This window comes from Phocoena phocoena, chromosome 2, assembly GCF_963924675.1.
Source record: "Phocoena phocoena chromosome 2, mPhoPho1.1, whole genome shotgun sequence".
Lineage (NCBI taxonomy): Eukaryota > Metazoa > Chordata > Mammalia > Artiodactyla > Phocoenidae > Phocoena > Phocoena phocoena.
In genome coordinates, this window is record NC_089220.1 from 42,862,746 (window position 1) to 42,886,397 (window position 23,652).

The 23,652-nt window shown below is 41.3% G+C and overlaps 1 protein-coding gene across 1 annotated transcript in view; it reads left to right on the forward strand.

The window, feature by feature from the left end:
• The first annotated feature begins 452 nt into the window (after positions 1 to 452).
• SLC35F4 (solute carrier family 35 member F4) overlaps positions 453 to 23,652 on the forward strand; it is a 292,727-nt gene continuing 269,527 nt past the window's right edge. The window contains exon 1 of the mRNA XM_065872284.1: positions 453 to 555. Coding sequence (XP_065728356.1) covers positions 453 to 555 — 103 coding nt within the window. The remainder of the gene's footprint in view (positions 556 to 23,652) is intronic.

Consider the following 23,652-nt stretch of genomic DNA (forward strand, 5'->3'; position numbering starts at 1 on the left):
CCTCCTTCCTGAGCCCTGGCCACCATCTCACCTTCTCCTCTCCTTCCACGCCCTGGACCAAGCGTCTCTTCTGGCAGGTGGGGCTGGGGAATGTTTAGTCTTCCGGGAAGGGGTCAACAGGGTTAATGATGAAAGTCCGCGCAGGTGTGGCCGCCCCGGGCAGCGGTGGGTGTCGGAGGTGAGGGGGCGCTGTTCGGGCAGCAGTGCGCGGGGTGGCGGGCGGGAGACCTGCCAGGCTGACAGAGAGGCCGGCCCTAGTGGGGGCCGCTCCGCCGCCGCCGCCGCCGCCGCTGTGATGCGGCGCCGGTGCTGCGCCGGGCGGCGGAGTCAGAGCCTGGGCGCGGGAGCACGAGCTGCAACATCAGCACCGGCGGCGGCACCTGCACCAGCTCCCGGGCCCCGCGCTGCGCTCTCCGACCCGCCGCGCCCGGGGCCGCCGCCCCGTGCTCTCTATGGATGTCAAGGCGGCCCCCAACGGGGTGGCCACCATCGAGGACCGGATCCTGCGGATCACCGGCTACTATGGCTATTACCCGGGTTACTCCAGTCAGAAAAGTAAGATGCCGCGGGGCTAGCTTGCTCCAGGCGCCGGAGGGGTGGGATGCGGGAGGGCGCGCCGTCCGGACACCTGCAGCCCTGCTGGCGTGGCTAAAGCCAATCTCCTGGCAGTGGGGCTACCGGGGCTAAAAGTGTGTTCGCTGTCCTCGGTGCTGAACCGTGAGAGAGAACGGGTGTCCGGACTGTTGGCGCCTCGGACTTTGGAAATAGTGGTAGCCTTGGGGGCAGAAGCGCAGAGGGAACCGGGTGAGCGCTCCTGACGGCCGTCGGCCGGCTCATCCCAGGCTTATTCACGACCGAGCAGGCTAACGTGGCCGTTTACTTAGCGAGACTCAGCTTTTGGGGCTGCACTGCCCCAAAGTCCCTACTGGGTGCCAGGCTGCGGGCTGGGCGCTGGGGAGGCTCGGAGGTGGAGCTGGCGGCGGAGGCCGACCCAGACGTGGGTCCCGAAGCCGATGGGTCAGACTGTTCACTCCAGGCTGTTGAGACGTTGCCAGCGCGGGAATTACTCTTGTTAAAATGTTTCTGGGAGGCTGTCCACCTCGGGCAGAGAAGGAACCTGGCCAGGGCTCCGAGTCTGGGAGCTTGGAGCCAGAGACCCGTGAAAAGACTGGGGGCTGGGGTGAGTGAGAGGGGGAGGCGCGACCGGGCCACCCCCGCAGCTGCCCGCCGCACGTCGCGGCTACCGCTGAGCCGGAGCGGGCCGCTCTGTGCGGTCCGCCTTTCTTCTGGCTAAGCGAGGTCATGCGGTGCGGACGCTTTCACGTTTCTGGAGCAGTTTTGCCGGGAGGGCGATGAGGTGCGCTCTACTCTGTCCCTCTCTCCCAACGCACGAACCCACTGGCTCTATTTGCTGGGATTAGTTCTGCCGGCGACCCAAGTGAAGCTCGTTTTACTCTGAATTGGGGGAGTAGCTGCGGCTTAATTCCCATGCAGGTGGGATTTCACTTTTTCTCCATCAATGCATTTCTGTCGCCATAGATGGAGCTTCATTGATGTTTTTGCTGTTATTTTTAACCGGAAGCCTTGGACGCTCCTAGATGCATTTCTGATTGGTATTTTTCTGAGACATTTGAGGTACAATCAACGTTACAGTTTCTCTGAAACGACTAAACCCTAACACATAGAGGGAAAAACACCTTTTTTCTTGTAACTCCCCCCCCCCCGCTATGCTCCATCCCTATTGAGCTTTCTTCCATGGGCTGTCCTCACACAGATATTTTCTAGTTTAATACTTCATTTGGCTTCAGGAAAGGCCCATTTGATTTGGATGGTTTCTGTCTAGCTGTTTTTAGCATTAGATTACGTTATTCATTTTCCATACAAAAGTAATTATATAGTGTTAGAATTTTCTAGAAAGAAAATAACATGCTTGGAATGTGGTTTGAAGCCCTTATACTACAGACTCAAAAATTCCTTTTTTTTCCTATTGGCAAAGGCTTTTTGTTTTTAACCCTAGAAACTTAAGCGAAGGCACTAGTATACCATGTAGAGAGTACTTAGATTTTACCTTTGAATATTTTAATTAGGAACCATGGGATTTTGGTTGCTTAGAAAATGTAGAAGCTGTCTGTGAGATTACAAGACCCAGGGTAGCATATTATTATAGTTTTTATAACAATGAAACTTTGGTTAATAAAGAACAAACCAAAAAGAAAACTGGAAAAGTGACATTTTAGAGACATGTTCATATTATCTTTTCATATTTGCTGAAATAGCTTCACACGTTTCATCTGACGTACAATATCTGGACAAAAAGAGGGAAGAGCACAGGTTAAGACAGTAACTGAAGCTAAAAGGGATAAAGATGCATTTGGCATAGTTATTTGTGACGGGCTCTTAGCTAACTTCGGGCCACAGAATTCAAACAGTGAAGGCAGAGAATCTCACAAGGACAGAGAATTATGTGATGGTGAAATACCTTTCAAGATGTTTAAGCTTTCAGAGGCAGAAAGAGATTGCCATTTTGCAGAGAGGCTAGGAGGAGAGAGAGCTGGAAGAGGGCCAGGCAGCTGAGCACCATGAAATAGTCCTGCCCTTAATGCAGGCTTCAACTAGTAAACAAACACATTGAAGCAAACCAGTACAATACGGTCAATTGATTTAGCTGTTACTGGGAATGAGCAACAGCTTAGGGGAAGTCTGGAAAGGTATTTAGGAAAAGGCTGTGGTGAGGAATATGTAATATGTGAAGGCAAGTTGGCTTTCCCATTTTCTGATGGTCATGTTTGAGACCTCTCTTGATATCAATGCCATTTACTTTTCTAGAGGCAGGTGGGGACTCATCTCTGACAATATGCATTAATGATCAACCTCATGTTAATGTGTCCTGCTGCCACCCCTGCCAATCAGGAAGATGAGTATCTGGCTCAGAACAAATTCTAGTAGTCAGGCTGATGCAAAAAGAAATGTATGTGTACATATATTATGTATGTAAAAGGTGCATACATATATAATATACATTGTATACATAAGATATATAAAAGAATATATATGTATTATATATAAAAGATATATATATATATATACAATCATCTCTATAAATTTAGATAGATAGATGGGTACAGAGATGATTAAAGCATTAGTCTAACCTCAAGTTACTTATGGTCTGGTAGGGGAAATAGATTCACTCATTCAACAGGTGCTAATTGAGCACCTCCTATGTGCTGGGGATACATCAGTGAACAAAACGGACGAAAGTATTTTCCTTTTTAGAGCTTAAGTTCTAGTCGGAAGAGACAGACAATAATAAATAAAGAAATAAAGTATTGTATTTCAAGGTGATACCTGCTTCAACAAAAATATCAACAAGAGTTAAAAGGCTAAAAAAGTCTGAGGGGGTAGCAATTGTGGAAATTTTAAATAGGGTGGCCAGGGAAGGCCTCACTGAGGAGGTCACAACTGAGCAAAGACCTGAAGGATGTGAGAGAGTTTGGTGTGTAGACATTGGGAGGAAGTCATTCCGGGCAAAGGGAACAGCCCATGCAAAGCTCTGAGGTGGAGCATGCCGGGCCTGCTAGAGAAGGAGTGGGGAGGCCTGCATGGCTGAAGTGGGGTAAATAATTGGATGAGTGGTTGGAGATGAGGACACTATGGATACAGGGGCTCACATGAAGTAGCACCTTACTGGCCATTGTAAATCCTTTGGCTTGTACTCAGTGAAATTGGGAGCCTTTGCAGGGTTTTGACAGAGGAGTGATGTGACTTGACTAACATTTCAAAAGGATCAACTTGACTGCTCTATTGGGGCAGAGATGGAAGCAGAGAGACTAGGTAGTATGTCGCTGTAATAACCAAGGTGGGAGATGATGGTGGCCTGAACCAGAGGCGTAGCAGTAGCAGAGGTGAGAGGTGGTCAGATTCTCTATATATTTGAAATTAGATTCTCTATATACTTGAAATTCTCTATATATCTGAATAGGGTTTCCTGATAGTTGGATATGATATCTGCAAGAAAGAGAGGAGTAAAAAAATGATTCCACCTTTTCTAGTTTGACCAGGTTTGAGTTGCCGATGGCTAAAGTGTGGCAAGATTCAAGGCAGAGAAGTTTAGGGAGTCAAGGGGTAAGGATACATTTTGGAAGGTTTAAATGTAATTGGAGACGTAGAATAATCTTGGAGTTCAGAGGAGATGCCTGACTGGAGATATAAATTAGGGATTTTCCAGCATTTGGATGGTTATTTATAGTCTAAGACTAAAGAGATCTCCAAGGAGTCAACGTATATAGAGAAGAGAAGAGGAGAAAGGACTGACTCTGGGGCACTGAGACATTAAGAGGGTGAGAAGAAGAGGAGCCTATGATGCCCTAGAAGCCAGTGAAGAGTTTCAGAGGGAAGAGATTACCCGAGTCCAAGGCTGCTGAAAGGTCTAGAAAATAAAAACTGATAACTCACCATGAATTTGGCAACTGGACATCATTGGCTACCTTGACAGGAACACGTAAGGTGGCAGAATGTGGATTAGAATGTGCTTAAGCAAGAATTAGAGGGAGGAATTGGAAATGTGAGTATAGACAATTCTTCAATGATTTTTGTGCAAAGGGGGGCAGAGGAAATGGGAGTAGTGGGGTTAAGAAAGTTGTTTTTTTTTTTTTGTAAGATGGGAGGCAATTGCAGGATGTTTGCATGACCATGAGCATGATTCAATAGAGAAAGAAAAATCAGTGATGTTGGAGAGATAGTGTACCAAAACTAGTGCACAAAGGAAGGGGCATCACTTTAGACAGGAACATGGATATAGGGCAAAAGGTATGGATGGAGGGTCTGGAAGGAGGATAACTGGTGAGATTCTCTTCTGGTTGCTTTCATTTTCTGCAAATAGGAAGCAGGTCATCAACTGAGAGTGAGGATAAAGGAGGAGGTGGTAGAGGTTGGAGGAAAGAGAAGGTGTGAATTGTTCTATGGGGAGAGTAAACGGAGTGAGGAAGTACAGTAAAGTTGTCTGTCTGCCTTAAAGGGCACGTTTAGTTTCTGGTCAGAAATTTGAAGCGAGACCAGTCAGTAGGTTGTTATGTTCATTGACACAGTGGTGGCGTGGAGCAAGTGAAGAGAAGGATTTAACCAGAGTTTCAGATTATCCAGTGGGTGTAATAATAGCGGCAAGGGAGTTGTGAGTGTATGCAAGGAAGGTATTGTAGTAAATGACCATAGCATTTAGAGCTGGTGAATAGAGAAGAGAGAAAATCGAGATGATTAGGGAGAGTGAAAAGTTGGTAGGATCAATGGATTGGAAATCTCAGTGGGATCAAAGGCTAGTGGGTGGTTAGCTGGGAGATAAGAGGTGATGATCAAAGAGGGTTGTATTACTATAAGAAGTCATTCATTCCATAAGTCAAGTTAAAGGATAAATCCATTTATATTTTACTGTATTCCATTGTCAGTATTTTTGGGGTGAGTCTTCTTTCTGTGTTTGTATAAGGAGGCAGTATATTGATGTGTAATGAATTGAACTCTAGGGGTTTGGAAATTTATTCTAGTTAAACCTGCCAGCAACTTGGCTCTGAAATCTGAGACACCTCTCTGTGGCCATCAGTTTCCTTGTTTGTTAAAAAAAAAAAAAGAAAGAAAAAGAAAAGGAAAGAAAAAGAAAAAAGGGTAGAAGTCACTGTCTTAGGACAGCATGCAGTAGGTCGCTTTGACAGCTTTCAAAAAAGCCCCACCCTCCATGGAGAAATCTCACTCAGTAAACTCTAGTATGTTTACTTCACCTCTCCTCGCCCCGCCTTCCATCTCAGATGGTGGCCAGTTCCCTATCTTTGTTCTATGCCTTTTGTGCTTGTTGGCCTTCTGTTTTTTTCTATACTCCGCCAGTGACCAGGTTCTGTGGTTGTTTTCTATCGGTAGCTGCAAATTTATAGTAAAACTTCTTGTCCTTGCTCTGATCCCAGCTCTGACCATCCCGTTTCCAAAAAGAACTCTACCGACTTCTGGCTCTCTCAATTCTCCAACTATTGCTGTGACTTAGCATTTCCCAAGGTTCCAGTCTCAGCTGTCTCCTCTCACTTTATTTTCCCCTAGCAAGTACATTCAGTTTCATGGCTTCACCATCTTCTATGTGTCTGTATTTCTAGGTCTACTTTTCCTGAGTCCAGACCCATATTTCAACTTTCTACTAGAATTCTTACCTGAATGTCCCCCAGGCATGTCACACATAAAACTAAATTCATCATTCTGTCCTTAAAATATGCCTTTTCCTTCTTAATATGCTTTTTAGCTTCCAATATCTGTATCTAACCAATTGCTCAGAAACCTGGAGTTATCCTCAAACTCTGCCCTTCCCCCTTCTCCTATATTCAGTTAACGAGTCCTATCTATTTTACCTCACATATGTGCTTTCCATCCCTATTATCACTGCCTTAGTTCTATCCATTGTATCTTTTTTTAAAACATCTTTATTGGAGTATAATGGCTTTACAATGTTGTGTTAGTTTCTGCTGTATAACAAAGTGAATCAGCTATACATATACATATATCCCCATATCTCTTCCCTCTTGAGTCTCCCTCCCACCCTCCCTACCCCACCCCTCTAGGTGGTCACAAAGCACTGAGCTGATCTCCCTGTGCTATGAGGCTGCTTCCCACTAGCTATCTATTTTACATTTGGTAGTATATATATGTCCATATCCATTGTATCTTTCACCCAATCTCAACTCTTTTTAATCCAGTATGCACACCTTAAGAACATTCAATTCCCTAAAATGCAAATCTTCCTCTCATATCCCTGATCAAATGCCAGGAATAAATCTTCATTTTCTGTGGAATAAAGTCCAAATTCCTTAGCATGCCACAATCTGAGCCCAGCTTACATTGTTCTATTTTAGCACATGTTTTCCCCTCTAATTGCCAAAGTAATGCATGCTTAATGCAGAAAATCTGGAAGGCAGAGAAGTAAAGAGAGAGTAAAAAGAAAATTACTTATAATTCTACCAGCCAGAGGTGATTAGTGTTAACATTTTGGCTAACACTACCCTTTCAGTCTATTTTATATCCATAGACCCATGCAGGTGCTGTTTATTTTGTACTGAACATTTCTCTCATTGGTCTATATATTTTAATAAGTGAAATTTAATGTATGCAAAATCTTCCATACATTTAAACACCTTAATCTACTTACATTGTTGAATTTTTCATCCAGTTTTTCTTTTTAATTTCATATCTCACATAGCCTCCACAAGCCCTGAACATAGTCTCATCAAGCTGCTCATTGTTTTAATAACATTCTTGTCCCCATGTTCTTCAGGTCCTCAGTGCCTTTTTACACTATGACCTGAATGGCTTCCTCTCCCCACGTCTCCTTTTTTCCTCTTTGGAAAGCTCCTATTTATCTTTAAAGGCCAAGTTCACATGCGCTGTCCTCTGTAAAGCTTCCTGATTGCCCCAGGCTGGGTTAATCCTCCCTCTGTGCTCCTGTAATACTGTGTACTCATCTCTGCTCCAGCATTTAGCACACTATTTTGGGCTGTTTACTTTTCACAAGACGGTTTCACCCACGGCGCTTGGTGAGGGAAGGGACTTATCTTTATTAATTTTTATCTTAGGCAAAGTGAAAGTGTACTGGAGTACATTCTGGGTGCTCAATGAAGTTTATTGTACTAATGAATGAATGATTATAGTTTCTGTTGAAGAAATTGGAGAGTTAATTATTTCCACACAGAAAAAGTGTACATGGTGGTAGTGACTGGAGGGAAAGAAAAAAAATAGTTCACCAGCTATGAACGAATTAAACAGATGTGCCTATTCAGAGAATGAGAATAAACCAAATGGTATTTTGTGATCACTTTACGTTTATAACTTCTGCATTTGGGTCCTTATTGCCTTTATAACCTTTTCTGTACTTGAATGGGGAAAAGGCAATTTTTAAAATACAAAATAGTATAAAGTTATTAGAATTCTAAGAAATAAAGTGTGGTCCCTCCCCCCTTGTGAAGTGGTTAGTATTAGTCTTCATGGTACGATATTAATATAACACTGCAGCGCTCTGTCATTAAGTTATAAAACTGTCTCATACTAGCGAAATGAATGCAATAAATATTTCTCCCAGTTCATAGTCTTTTTATACCTTGATAATAAGCCTTATGCTTCTTTGTATATGACAGGTAGCACTTTATAAACAGTTATAAATAATTACCATTGATACGTAGTAAGAAGTCTTTGTAACACAGTTTTAAACTATAACTTGTAAGGTCTACATTGATACTGAATATCATCGTATGTGTTATTGATGTTGCATAATGTAGTTTCTACAATGTTTATTCTGATATGTATTTTTCATTTAAAATATAAATTTACATATGAACTTGATATTTGTATTGTAAAATACTACTGCTACTAATAGCTAACACATGGGTTTAACATTAAGCGTCAGATAAACTTTCTTTAGAAAGCCCATCTAAGACCTGTTTGAGGCCACAAGGTCTAATGCAAAGACCACAAGACCCTGCTCTGCTACTTGCTAGACTTTTAAACTCGCATAAGTAACTTAACCTCTCAGATCAACAGTTTTGTTCCTGTAAAATGGAAATAGTAATAGTTGCATCACAGGTCACTGGGAGGGTTATATAAGATAACGTATATAAAATGTCTGACACGACACGCAGTTCAGTGTATGGAAGCTGTTGTGATCACGGAGGAAACCAGTTGAATCGGCTTCATGATTTCAAAAAGGCTTGCTCACTTTTTTCTTGTAAGTAAATGGTTTACCACTTACATTTTTTTCCTATCCAATGTTGTACTCTGAATTGTTATTGAAAATTGTGTTACAGCAATGTTAAAGATAATTTACAAATTATCCAAGTCTGCAATGGTTTTTATTTTGCCATTAGAAGGTTGCCTTCTACTTCTTACCACTTTCTGGCTTACCTGGATCGCCCCTGGGGATAGGTTAAAATGGGCTGGAGCCATTTGTGATGAGATTATTCCCAATGGGCTGATCCAAAATAGAGGAGACAAATCTAGGGCTTATGGGTGACAGGATGGGTCTGCATGTCTGGAGATGCAGATACCGAGACATCAAAGTAGAGAAAAGCGCAGGGGTTGGGGGAGGGGTGTGGACAAATTGGGGGAGAGAGTGGGGGAGGGGAAGGGTGAAATCCCAGCTGAAGATGAGTAGCATGGGATGAGGTGGGTTTATACAGGATTGGGAGGGCAAATAGGTGGAGAAGAAGCGAAGGCTGATAATTAATTGGGGACTAGTCTGCTGGAAGTTTCATTGTTCCTTTTTACATGTGGAGTCTTTTTATTTTTTCAAAAGTGAATAGCCTTTTGTTTCCTAGTTATGGTTAAATCCTTAAACTCCTGTGATTTCCTGTGCCCCGTTACATGTGGAGTCTTAAAGGGGCAGTTGCTTTTCGGTCTATTTATATAGTGGTGAACATTACAGATAGGATATTTTAAATTCTACTTTTAAAAATACGTCATTATGACATAAACACATTTACATAGTCTTCGAAGTTATAATTCTGTTATGTTATGAAGTATTTAACTACTTAAAGACACAGAATAATATAGAGAAAAAGGAAAATAATCCTGTCACTGTAACATGACTACCGTTATTTCGGTTAATTTCCTTCCAATCTTTGTAATGCACGTAGGGCTTCACTTCTTGATTTATTGACAAATATAAACTAGAGTGTAGTCATAATTCTGATATATACAATTTTGTGCCCAGCTTCTTTCCCACTTGACATTTTAGGATAAGCATTTTTCATTTTGCTGCATTCGTCTGCTTGCAGAGCCTGGAATTAGATTCCCTTTCAGAGATCTTGGCTTAAAGAATTTGGGCAAGCTGGTTCTCAGTTCTTTGAGACTAAATGAAATGGAGAGACCTGGAGTGTTAGTGAGGGCTTGTTTGGTTTCTTATCACAGGGTTCCACTTGAACCGGCTTAAGCAAAAATGGAAGTGATTGAAACGATACTGTGAGTCTTCCATGGATTTTAAGGCCAGGGATTAGGTGGGATAAGCGTCAGGTCCCGGACTGTTGTAGGGAAGATAGGAAGCCCTCTTTCTCTGCCTTTCATCTCTTTTTTTTTCTGGCATATGTTCTCCATTCTTGTCTCTTGCTGCAGACTGGCTTTCTCTATTCCTTGTCCAAATGGTTGAAAATAGCCTCTGCAAGCAGTTCCAATGTTTACATGTCCTCTATTCAAGAGAGCAGACAGATTGAGCAAGAATCTCTTCTAAATCCAGATTCCCAGGGAAAGGGACTCTTTGGCCCAATTTGTGTCAAGTGTACACTCTCGATCCTATCGACTGTGGTGGTCTGGGGCAGGGTCAAGTTATGCCATCACGGCTGCCAGAGGCTTTCTCCTGTAACCCTACTGACAGTAGGGCAAGAGGTAGCTTCCAGAGAAAAGGAGTGATTGGCTGGACAGCCAATAGCTATTTGGTTCACTGAGCTTTGCATAAAAAGTTTTTCATATTAAATCATAGGCTTCAATCGAGATCCAATCTTTCTTCTGGTCTGATAGTCCTTATAATGTACCTACATAATATCTAGTGAGGTTATAGATAGTGTATTCCTAAACTGAGAAAATCCAAGTGTTTGTTTAGAGTATAAGTCCCTAGGGAGTTCTGTTTAAAAGTACTCAACAGCACTGCAGACTGCTTATTAAGTTTTATTGAAGTGCTGCTGGTTACATCAAAATTGGAAGACGTATTTCTTTTTCTAGGTCGGATAGGGTAACACACCAGTTCCTTCAGACTCAAGGTATAGTAACTGAGGGTGACATTTAACATTGTATGCCTTAAACAGGGATTGAAAATTACAGTATTCTGCAGTCTGAGATTTTCTATATTTAGTTCTGGGCTAATGCCAAGACAGCACTACTGAGGGTCAATAATGGTTTTATGGTTCTGAAAACCAGACATACTAAGAAATCTTTATCTCTTGTGAAGCTAAGATTCCTAAGGGTGGTAGAGCCTGCACGTTTTTGCTGCTGATGCCTTGCTCCAAGTCATGTGACTTTGGTATCTATCTTGCATTTTTGTTCACACCCATGTTTTACATTGGCATTCTAGAGGAAAGATTCAGATCGGATGAGCCGGGAACCATTTGGAGCACCGTCTTCCCTGCTGGAGTAATGGTGGCAGATGCTAAAGAAGCAATATATACATCTAAAATGAATTATTATTTCTCAGGGACATTTTAGAACAAATATATTTAGAAGTCGAGAACTTTTTATTTCTCCTTAATTAAAAAAAATTGTGAGTGCCTCAAGTGGGAGCTTCTTGTCTTTCTCCTTTCTAGTCCACATCCACAGAGCAGTCACTGTGATATTTTAGAAACATTAATTGGATCATGCCATTCCTCTGGTTAAAGTCTTCAAGGGCTTCTCATATTTCTTTGGAAAACTATAAAAGCCTAAACCTAGCCTACATGGTCCTACGTGGTTGGATTCTTCTGATGGCATCACGCTTGCATGCCCACATGATGCTCTGGTCATGCTGGCACGTTCTCCATGTCCTTTCCTTCCTCCAGGCTGATGAACAAGCTCTTCCCTCTTCCTGGTGCTGTCACCTGGCTGGCTCCTCACCAGCCCTCAAGTCTCATATTAAGTGCCACTGCCTCAGGCTTCCAGCTTTGCACCTCTCTCATCTCATGTACTTTTCCTTTATAACACTTACTGCAAACTGTGATTGCAATTTATGTTGATTCTTGTGACTGATCAATGTCTTTCCTGCCTGCTACTCGCTTAGCTCCATAAGGGAAGGGATGGATCTGTTTTGTTCAGCACTATGTACCCAGCACACAGAACAGTACCTGAACACTCCATAAGTATTTGCTGAGGGATTAAATCTTGTTAAAAATTTAGAATAGGGCTTCCCTGGTGGCGCAGTGGTTGAGAGTCCGCCGGCCGATGCAGGGGACACGGGTTCGTGCCCCGGTCTGGGAAGATCCCACATGCCGCAGAGCGGCTGGGCCCGTGAGCCATGGCCGCTGAGCCTGCGCGTCCGGAGCCTGTGCTCCGCAACGGGAGAGGCCACAACAGTGAGAGGCCTGCGTACAGCGAAAAAAAAAAAAAAAAAATTTAGAGTAGACTTAAGAAACCCCCAACATTTTATTTCGAATGATTTTAGACTTACAGGAAAGCTGCAAAGATAATTCACAATGTTTCTGTTCACCCCTCACCCAGTTTCCCCTATTATTATTATTTTATATTACCAATGTGTATTTGTCAGAACCAAGAAACCACTATTGGTACATTACCATTAATTAAACTCTAGACCTTATTTGGACTTCACCAGTTTTAAGGTTTGCCTGCTGTTCCAGGATCCAAACCAGTGTACTCTATTGCACTTAGTTGTCCTGTTTCTTAAGTAGGCTTTTAATGAACTGAACTTGAAAAGATAATTTCAATTCTATAGGAACTTCCTGGCCACTTTTTTAGGGCTTGGGTCAGATCACGTTTGAAATTTTAATTACTAGTTTTCAAGGTAACATTGGATTAAATTCATGTTAGAAATGACCTGTGACTTGACATGGTAATTACATACTATTTTAGAGGACTCTTCTATAGTGTAGAACACTTGTTTTTAATGTTTCTGCCTTTTAACATTTTAGAGGAACACAGGCATTTTTGAAAATCTAAATAAAACTATAAATTACTCCCCCCATGTACATATACACCAAATATTTTCATGCAGTTCATTTTATTACACTGGAAATTTATTATTTCATAGGAACACGCTATAAAAGTGATAATTCCAATGAGTCATGTCTGTTTTTCTATTTTATGAGAATGTATGTGAAATTTGATAGTAATATCTGGAAAAATTGAAATAATTAAAATTTGTTAACTAAAATGAATTTCAGTTTTATTCAGTTTTCAAAAGTGGATTTTAGTGAGAAAGCTCTCACAGTTTGGATTGAATAAGAAGCTGAAAATTTGGGGTGGTCTTAGGCATGAGAATATGCAGCTCATCTTTGATATTCAGTTTACTGCAACTTGGTTAAAATATTAACACTTTCTATAAACTCTGACTTACAAGGATACGAGGTAGCAAATGAAATTAGAGACCCCATAGCTTATTTGGCAGGGAAAGGTGGATTTGTATCAAGAAACTTCTTGAAGACTCTTCAAGTTGAATTAATGTCACATCATTTCATTCGTACGCAAGTCACTGAGGTCATCTTTGAGGCAAGATCTGCATCATCCATGCTGTCTTTGTCAGCAAAAAAAGAATGATGAATCCATATTTCATTTTAAGTTTGTCTAAGCAGAATTAGTCTTCAAATATATCTTGCAGTGTATCTAGGTACTTCCAGATTGTTTGTCTGCACAGACATTTTATGACATATCACTCTGTATCCTTATTTTCCTGAGGAGCTCTATTTCCAAAAGACCTTGTGGTTTTCAGCTGCATTATAATAATGACTTTAAGGCTTTCAATGAAAAATTGTATCATTTTTGGCCGCACAGCATGCGGGATCTCAGTTCCCCGACCAGGGATCGAACCCGCACCCCCTAAAGAAGAACGCAGGGTGTTAACCACTAGACCACCAGGGAAGTCCCCCCAAATTGTATCATGTTCATATCCATAAAGTAAGCAAAGTGAAGAATGAAGTTCTCCTTATGGAACAACTAAGGATGGGCTTCACATTTTTTTCCTCAAGGTGATACAAATGTCTTTCAAAGATTTCAAGTCAAGATTTCTGAAAAGATATTAGCTTCAAAGTAGTCAAAGAGAAGTCCACATTCTCTTCACTGGCTCTGATGGAATTGACTTTCAAGGTAATAGAAAAGGTTGCTTGTTGGATCATTGGCAATATTTTAGGTTACTACATGCAGCAAGTTACACTGATATGCAAAGCTACTCTCATCACCAAAGCAGTACAACCTACTTTCCTCCCCGTGTGCAGTTTGTTTGACATTACAAACGTTCATGTTTCCTAAAAAGCTCACAGAATAGGTGTTCTCCTTAGGTGACACTCATATACATATAATAGAAAATCAGAAGTTGTGAGATATGCAGTCATTTGCTAAAGGGAAATAGCATAGCTGCTAGTATCTCCAATGTTTGCACCAAAATTATGGCAAAAGATCAAGATTTGAGAGGACTTTATTTGATAAAGGCACTGCTCCCATTTTTATCCCCTGATGCAGACCACAAACTAGTTTATCCTTTTCCAGGGCAGACTGGTTCCCAAGGTCTCCCAAGGATGAATTTAAAAAAATTATTTATTTATTTGAGTATAGTTGTTTTACAATGTTGTGTTAGTTTCTGCTGTACAACGAAGTGAATCAGCTATATGTATACATATATCTGCTCCCTCTTGGACCTCCCTCCCACTCTCCCTCCCCAATCCCACCCATCTAGGTCATCACAGAGCACTGAGCTGAGCTCCCTGTGCTATACAGCAGGTTTCCACCAGCTATCTATTGATATTTTACACATACTAGTGTATATATGTCAATCCTAATCTCCTGTTTGTCCCACCCTCCGCTTCTGCCTCTGTGTCCACATATCTGTTCTCTACATCTGTGTCTCTATTCCTGCCCTGCAAATAGGTGCACCTGTACCATTTTTCTAGATTCCAAATATATGCGTTAATGTATGATATCTGTATCTCTCTTTCTGACTTACTTCACTTTGTATGACAGTCTCTAGGTCCATCCACGTCTCTGCAAATGTCACAATTTCATTCCTTTTTATGGCTGAGTAATATTCCATGGTATATATGTACCACATCTTCTTTATCCATTCACGTGTTGATGGACTTTTAGGTTGCTTCTATGTCCTGGCTATTGTAAATAGTGCTGCAATGAACATTGTGGTGCATGTGTCTTTTTGAATTATGGTTTTCTCAGGGTATATACCCAGTAGTGGGATTGCTGGGTCGTATGGTAGTTCTAATTTTAGTATTTTTAAGGAACCTCTGTACTGTTCTCCATAGTGGCTGTATCAATTTACATTCCCACCAACAGTGCAAGAGGGTTCCCTTTTCTCCATACCCTCTCCAGCATTTATTGTTTGTAGATTTTCTGATGATGGCAGTTCTGACCAGAGTGAGTTGATATTCCATGGTAGTTTTGATTTGCATTTCTCTAATAATTAGTGGTATTGAGCATCTTTTCATGTGCCTCTTGGCCATCTGTATGTCTTCTTCGGAGAAATGTCTATTTAGACCTTCTGCCCACTTTCTTTTTTAACATCTTTATTGGAGTATAATTGCTTTACAATGTTGTGTTAGTTTCTGCTGTATAACAAAGTGAATCAGCTATACATATACATATATCCCCATATCTCCTCCCTCTTGCGTCTCCCTCCCACCCTCCCTACCCCACCCCTCTAGGTGGTCACAAAGCACAGAGCTGATCTCCCTGTGCTATGCAGCTGCTTCTCACTAGCTATCTGCCTATTTTTGATTGGGTTGTTTGTTTTTTTGATATTGAGCTGCATGAACAGTTTGTATATTTTGGGGATTAATCCTTTGTCAGTTGCTTCATTTGCAAGTAGTTTCTCATTCTGAGGGTTATCTTTTCATCTTGTTCATGGTTTCCTTTGCTGTGCAAAAGCTTTTAAGTTTAATTAGGTCCCATTTGTCTATTTTTGTTTTTATTTTTATTACTCTAGAAGGTGGGTCAAAAAGATCTTGCTGTGATTTATGTCAAAGAGTGTTTTTCCTATTTTTTCCTCTAAGAGTTTTATAGTGTCCAGTCTAACATTTAGGTCTTTAATCCATTTTGAGCTTATTTTTGTGTGTGGTGTTAGGGAGTGTTCTACTTTCATTCTTTAACATGTAGCTGTCCAGTTTTTCCAGCACCACTTATTGAAGAGACTGTCTTTTCTACATCGTATATTCTTGCCTCCTTTGCCATAGATTAGGTGACCATAGGTGCGTGGGTTTATCTGTGAGCTTTTTTAAAACATCTTTATTGGAGTATAATTGGTTTACAATGGTGTGTTAGTTTCTGCTTTAAAACAAAGTGAATCAGTTATACATATACATATCTTCCCGTATCTCTTCCCTCTTGCATATCCCTCCCTCCCATCCTCCCTATCCCACCCCTCTAGGTGGTCACAAAGCACTGAGCTGATCTCCCTGTGCTATGTGGCTGCTTCCCACTAGCTATCTATTTTACATTTGGTATTGAATATATGTCCATGCCACTCTCTCACTTTGTATCTGTGAGATTTCTATCATGTTCCATTGATCTTTATTTCTGTTTTTGTGCCAGTACCATACTGTCTTGATTATTGTAGCTTTGTAGTATAGTCTGAAGTCGGTGAGCCTAATTCCTCCAGCTCCATTTTTCTTTCTCAAGATTGCTTTGGCTATTTGAGGTCTTTTGTGTTTCCATACAAATTGTAAAAGTTTTTGCTCTAATTCTGTGAAAAATACCATTGGTAACTTAATAGGGACTGCATTGAATCTGTAGATTGCTTTGGGTAGTATAGTCATTTTCACAATATTGATGCTCCCAATCTAAGAGCATGGTATATCTCTCCATCTGTTTGAGTCATCTTTGATTTATTTCATCAGTGTTTTATAGTTTTCTGAGTACAGGTCTTTTGCCTCCTTAGTAGGTTTATTCCTAGGTATTTTATTCTTTTTGTTGCGATGGTAAATGGGATTATTTCCTTAACTTCTCTTTCTGGTCTTTCATTGTTAGTGTGTAGGAATGCAAGAGATATCTGTGCATTAATTTTGTATCCTGCAACTTTACCAAATTGATTGATGAGCTTTAGTAGTTTTCTGCTGGCATCTTTAGGATTTTGTAGTATAGTATCATGTCATCTGCAAACAGTAACAGCTTTACTTTTTCTTTTCTAATTTGGATTCCTTTTATTTCTTTTTTTTCTCTGATTGCCATGGCTAGGACTTCCAAAACTATGTTGAATAAGAGTGGTGAGAGTGAGAGTGGACATCCTTGTCTTGGTCCTGACCTTAGAGGAAATGCTTTCGGTTTTTCACCATTGAGAACGATGTTTGCTGTGGGTTTGTCATATATGGCCTTTATTATGTTGAGGTAGCTTCCCTCTGTGTCCACTTTCTGGAGTTTTTTATCATAAATGGGCGCTGAATTTTGTCAAAAGCTTTTTTTCTGCATCTATTGAGATGATCATATGGTTTTTATTCTTTAATTTGTTAATATGGTGTATCACATTGATTGATTTATGTATATTGAAAAATCCTTGCATCCCTGGGATATATCCCACTTGATCATGGTATATGATTGTTTTAACGTGTTGTTGGATTCTGTATGCTAGAATTTTGTTGATGATTTTTGCATTGATGTTCATCAGTGATATTGGTCTATAATTTTCTTTTTTTTTGTGATATCTTTGTCTGGTTTTGGTATCAGGGTGATGGTGGCCTTGTAGAATGAGTTTGGGAGTGTTCCTCCCTCTGCTATATTTTGGAAGAGTTTGAGAAGGATAGGTGTTAGCTCTTCTTTAAATGTTTGAGAGAATTCGCATTTGAAGCCATCTGGTCCTGGACTTTTATTTGCTGGAAGATTTTTAATTACAGTTTCAATTTAATTACTTGTGATTAGTCTGTTTATATTTTCTAATCCTTCCTGGTTCAGTCTTGGAAAGTTGTACCTTTCTAAGAATTTGTCCATTTCTTCCAGGTTGTCCATTTTATTGGCATAGAGTTGCTCATAGTAGTCTCTTATGATCCTTTGTATTTCTGTGGTGTTCATTGTAGTTTCTCCTTTTTCATTTATAATTTTATTGATTTGAATCTTCTCCTTTTCTTTCTTGATGAGTCTGGGTAAAGGTTGTCAATTTTGTTTATCTCCTCAAAGAACCAACTTTTAGTTTTATTGATCTTTGCTATTGTCTTGGTCGTTTCTATTTCATTTATTTCTGCTCTGATCTTTATGATTTCTTTCCTTCTACTAACTTTTTTTATGTTCTTCTTTCTCTAGTTGCTTTAGGTGTAAGGTTAGGTTGTTTTTTGAGATTTTTCTTGTTTTTTGAGGTGAGATTGAATTGCTATAATCTTCCCTCTTAGAACTGCTTTTGCTGTGTCCCATAGATTTTGGGTCGTCATGTTTTCATTGTCATTTGTTTCTAGGTATTTTTTGATTTCCTCTTTGATTTCTTCATTGATCTCTTGGTTATTTAGTAGTGTATTGTTTAGCTTCCATGTGTTTGTGTTTTTCACAGTTTTTCCCCCTGTAATTGATTTCTAATCTCATAGTGTTGTGGTCGGAAAAGACGCTTGATACAATTTCAATTTTCTTAAATTTTCCAAGGCTTGATTTTTGACACAAGATGTGATCTATCCTGGAGAATGTTCTCTGTGCACTAGAGAAGAAAGTGTATTCTGCCTCTTTTGGGTGGAATGTCCTATAAATATCAATTAAATCATTTGTTGAGATGTGGATGGATCTAGAGATTGTCATACAGAGTGAAGTAAGTCAGAAAGAGAAAAACAAATATCGTATATTAACGCATATATGTGGAACTTAGAAAAATGGTACAGATGACCCAGTTTGCAGGGCAGAAATTGAGACACAGATGCAGAGAACAAACATATGGACACCAAGAGGGGAAAGTGGCGGGGGGTTGGTGGGATGAATTGGGAGATTGGGATTGACATATATATACCAATATGTATAAAATGGATAACTAATAAGAACCTGTTGTATAAAAAAATAAATAAAATAAAATTCATTAAAAAAAAAGGCTGGAAAAGGCCTTGGGGTTGGGGCTTAGGCAGGGGCAGGGCTTAGGCCAGGTGGGGCCTAGGCTCAGCACAGACAGAGGGAGCCCTGGAGGGCAGGGGTTCAGGCCCAGGAACCCAGCAGGCTTGCCAGGGCCTGAGTGGGTGCGGGAAACACTGGATGCGTTCCCCTCTGATCTCCTGGTCCCCTGAAGGACCCTGTCCCTGCTAACCCCTGCTCCATGGGTGGGCCCCTTGAGTGTGGGAACCCTTCTCCTCCCCCCACTGCCCCTCAGAGGCTCTGGTCCTGTTCCGCCTCCACTTTTCCTCCCTCCACCTCACTCCCATGCTCCCGGGACCTTCTTGGCCAGAGGGGGCCCTGGAGGGCTGAGGTTTAGGCCTGGGACCCCAGCAGGCTCACCGGGGCGTGAGCGGTTGGGGGAGGTGCTAGCTGCATTCCCTCCGATCCCCTGATCCCCTGAAGGTCTCTCCCCGTCCTCACTGATCCCTACACTGTGTGTGGGTGGGACCCTCTGATCGTGGGAACCCCTCCCCTCCCCCAGCCACCCCTCAGGGGTGCTGCTCCCCTCCTCCCTCCACTTTTCCTTCCCCCCTCCTTCCCCACCAAGTCCTACCTGGTCACACGGGGATTCCTCCTGTCCCTTTAGGTGTCCGAGGTACCCCACAAGTGCCTGTTAGGTGACCTAGTTGTGAGGAGATACAAACTCCATGTCCTCCTACTCCACCATCTTGGCTCCTCCCCTCTCCCCAGGATGAATTTAGCAGCAAGGAAAGAAAACTCAGTTTATATTGGCTTAGGCAATGAGGCAATTTATTCTTTCCGAGCGGGAAGTTGAGAGGTGGGGTGGCTGAATTAATGGCTTGTGCTGGAATGAAGTACCCAGATTATAATCTTTTCTTTTCTGGTTTCCATCTCTTTATCTGTGTGCTGTACGTTGTAGGATATTTTCTTAACTCTATTTTCAAGTTATTCTATAAAGTTTTTCACTTAAGGTTTCAGCTGAAGTTATAATAGCTCTTTTATTTTCCTAATATTTCTTTTAAAAATATGGCATCTTATTTTTCCTATGATTATGATCTTCAGAAATAGGCTCATTAGAAGCTGCGTCACTTCTGTTTTCAAGTTGTGTGGACAAAACCCAAAATCCAGCACTTGTTTACAGATGTTTATTGTTTCAGTGAAGGATGTGCTGGGCCATGCTGTGAATGTAGTAAGAGACATTGAATTGTAAATTTTAAAATGGTTAAAATGGTGAATTTTATGTTATGTGAATTTCACCTCAGTAAAAAAATTGTTACTATTCTAAAAAAATGTCATCTTATTCTTGTTTTATGGATATAATAGCTTCTTTTATTATTCCCTGAGGATCTTACCATGTTTTGAAAGTTTTTTTCTCTTGAATGGGCCACTTCCTCCAAGTTGCTTTCTAAAAGTTTTTTTATTATTGTTAGCCAATATTCTTGGATGTTTGGTGATTTTTGTGTATCTGCATGTATTCTGGAGTGGAGGGCTCCAAAACTATTTGGGAGGTGTAAGAATGGTTGAGTTGGTCAGGAACTATGAAGGGTCTTACCCCATTTTCAAACTAACAAGTTAATCTGCTGCATTTTCATAGACGCTACCAGAAGACATGAGATTCCTGGGTCAGATACAAAGGACATTATTACTCACAGTTCAGCAAGGAGCATGAGCTTCCTGGTCACGGTGGTTCCCCTTGCTCTGAAAATTTCACAGGGACAATACAGAGCAAGCAAGGTGGGTCCTCACTATGTAGTGGGTTTATGTCATACCTGAGGACTCCTGAGCTCAAGAAATTCCAATCATTTATAATGGTCTACAGACAAACCTACCCAATCTTTGCTCCAGAGGGAGACATTAGCAAACAAACCTGCCTTCTATTCTAGAGGGAGACAAACTTCACTATACACGGTCTTGAAAAGCTAGTCCAGGACAAAAAGTTGTCAGTTCCTACATAAGATGTTCAGAAATGGAGGAAAGACCCATAGAGAATTATCTCCCAACAGGGGCTTGTCTATCGTGACTTCACTGTCAAATAGCTGAGCTGTTTCCTTGGGAACCTTCAATTTCATTCTTGTGAGATCTGTTCCTTTGGATCATAGAAGGCTTTTCTAATCTCCTGACTGGCTGCTAGCATCCTGCGAACCACGTGGGAAGGAAGCCTGGGCACCTCACTGAGCAATGTGTGTAGGTTCACCTAATTCCTCCGTGATCTTGGTATGGTACCCCAATCTTCAACCATGCCTGGGGTCCCTGTGGACTTCTGTTTGGACCTCTCCAGAGAATAAAGCTCTGGCCTTTGCCAGAGTAAAGGGAGGTGTAGTCAAGTGCTGTACAGAGTGAGGATGGGAATTAAGAAGCCATTAGTCTTCTTAAAAAGACTTAAACAAGGCTACTGATTGTAGCCTCACTGTCATCCCTGTTAATTTGGCAACTGGTAAGTTTGGAAAATTCTGTGTTGTAAATTGGACTAATATCGATTTTTCCTACATTCAACTTAGGTTTCAGTTTCTTCAAGCCTGACAAGTCATTTACCACTTTCCAGCTTCAAAAATTTTGTTATTGTTTTCTTTCCTGATTCTTGTTTTTAAAATTGCACTTACTGTCATTTTAGTGGCATTTCCTGAATGAACAAATAGAAGTGTGTGTATTTCAATCTGCTGTCTTTACCAGGAAGAATCATTGTACTTTCTATTCCTATTCTTTGAAGTCTCCCAACTTAAACTAGATCTACCGTAAACCAAGATAAATATCATATTCATAGTGACAGAGTACATTGTCTCTATTTCCTCTCAGTGGGAAGCTATTTTAAGATATCAGGGACTTCCCTGGTGTGCCAGTGGTTAAGAATCCACCTGCCAATGCAGGGGACACGGGTTTGATCCCTCGTCTGGGAAGATCCCACATGCCGTGGAGGAACTAAGCCCGTGCGCCACAACTACTGAGCCTGCGCTCTATAGCCCGCAGGCCACAAATACTGAAGCCTGCACTCCTAGAGCCCGTGCTCCGCAACAAGAGAAGCCACCACAATGAGAAGCCCACGCACTGCAATGAAGAGTAGCCCCCACTTGCCGCAACTACAGAAAGCCTGCTCACAGAAACGAAGACCCAACGCAGCCAAAAATAAATAAATAAAATAAAAAATTTTTTTAAAGTGCTAGCATTAAAAAAAACTGGCATAACATAGGGGCAAATAATATTGTGCATTATCTATTTCTTGATCTGAATGCTGGTTTCACGGATGTGTTTACTTTATGAAAATATCAAGGAGTGCACTTGAGACTTGTGTACTTTGTTGTATGCATGTTATATTGTCATAAAAGGTTTATATTAAAAATTGTACATAACATGGCTGTATGTCAAAGCATTCCAGTTCATTTTACTGTTGTTTTTCATAAAACATGGAATTACCACTTTAAAATATTTTTCAAATTTTCAAAGTAACATAAAATAATTACTTTTGTGTGTTTCCAGTTCACTCACCCCTAAGTGCATCCCCTAATCTCTAAATAGTGTGGGGAAAGTGGTTCTCAAGTACTTTGCTGCATGTTAGAAACACCTGAGAGTTCTAAAAAAATCCCACTGACAAGGCTGCATTTCATCCCAATTAAAACAGAGTCTCTGGGATGGAGACCCAGGCATCAGTACTTTTTAAAGCTCCCCAGGAGAGTCCAATGAAGTTTACAGTCAAGCCTGTAAACACAGGTCTAGGGCGATGCTTCTCAAATTATCTGTGGTGAAGAACCAGTTTGTGTTTTTACATTCCTGACTCATCACAGATCAAAATTCTTGCAAAATCAATAAAAATGAACTAATAGAAAAATAATCATGTGTGGAACAATCACAGCAATGTCAACTTTCTGTCAATTTTTCTCACTGCTTACTCTTGATGTCTATATCTTGCCACAGACTGGTCACAATTCATGGCCAGGACCAATCCATAGAGCACACTTGGGTAGCACTGACTACTCAAAACACTGGAATACTCTCTCTCCTTCCTAGCACAAGCTGGGTATCCATACCCTCTCCTCTCTGTGCAAAGAATCTTTTTGGAGTCTGAGGGGATTTGGCCTGGGACATGTCATGTGTGCTCCCACCATTCTCCACAGCCCCACCGACACTTTGCGTCCACTCAGATGTTGGGAGCACTGAAAGCATGGGCTGAAAACCATTGTTAATAAGCCATGAGTTTGTTTGAGATTTTCCAAGTATTGTTTTTGCTCAGCTGTATTAATTCAAGAAAAACTCTTGACTGCCAAAATCTTAGAATGTGATCTCATGTATATCTGTAGTGGATCTGATCTGTAAGTTGTATGTGCAAGTGAATTTCAAAGGAAAATCCACTAAAGACTCTCAGGAACAAAAATTTACTTTGCTCTTAGTGATTTTGCACCTTAGGCTACAATACAGTGAAAACTCTTCTGTTACTTGGGCTGGAATCTCTAAAGGACAGGTGGAGTTTCACTCCCAGGGGCCTGACTGTTGTGTTTGTAGGACTAAATGAGAGGGAGTGGGCTGCCATAATCTGCTACCCCTGGACACTTGGTCCAGTCATCTGGCAACATGGACATTTACCCATGTGGAAGGAATCCCGTTAGGTTAATAAATCATTATAAAGCATGGAATGGAGAACAAGGTTTGGGATTGGAGGGACTCTCATCTGAGGGAGGAGTTCAGAATGACTCAGCTGAATCTCCTGCTGATGACCTCTTAGCCCCGTCCCTCTGGGATCTTCCTCTTCCTCTTCTCTTTCTCCTTCTTGTCCTTCTCCTCCCCCTTCTTCTTCTTGGCCACACGGCATGAGGGATCTCAGTTCCCCAGCCAGGGATCAAACTCGTGCCCCCCAAAGTGGAAGTGCGGAGTCTTAACCACTGGACGGCCAGAAGTCCCTGGGAGATTATTTTGATGGTGATGCAATTGAATTCTGGTTGAAGCAGA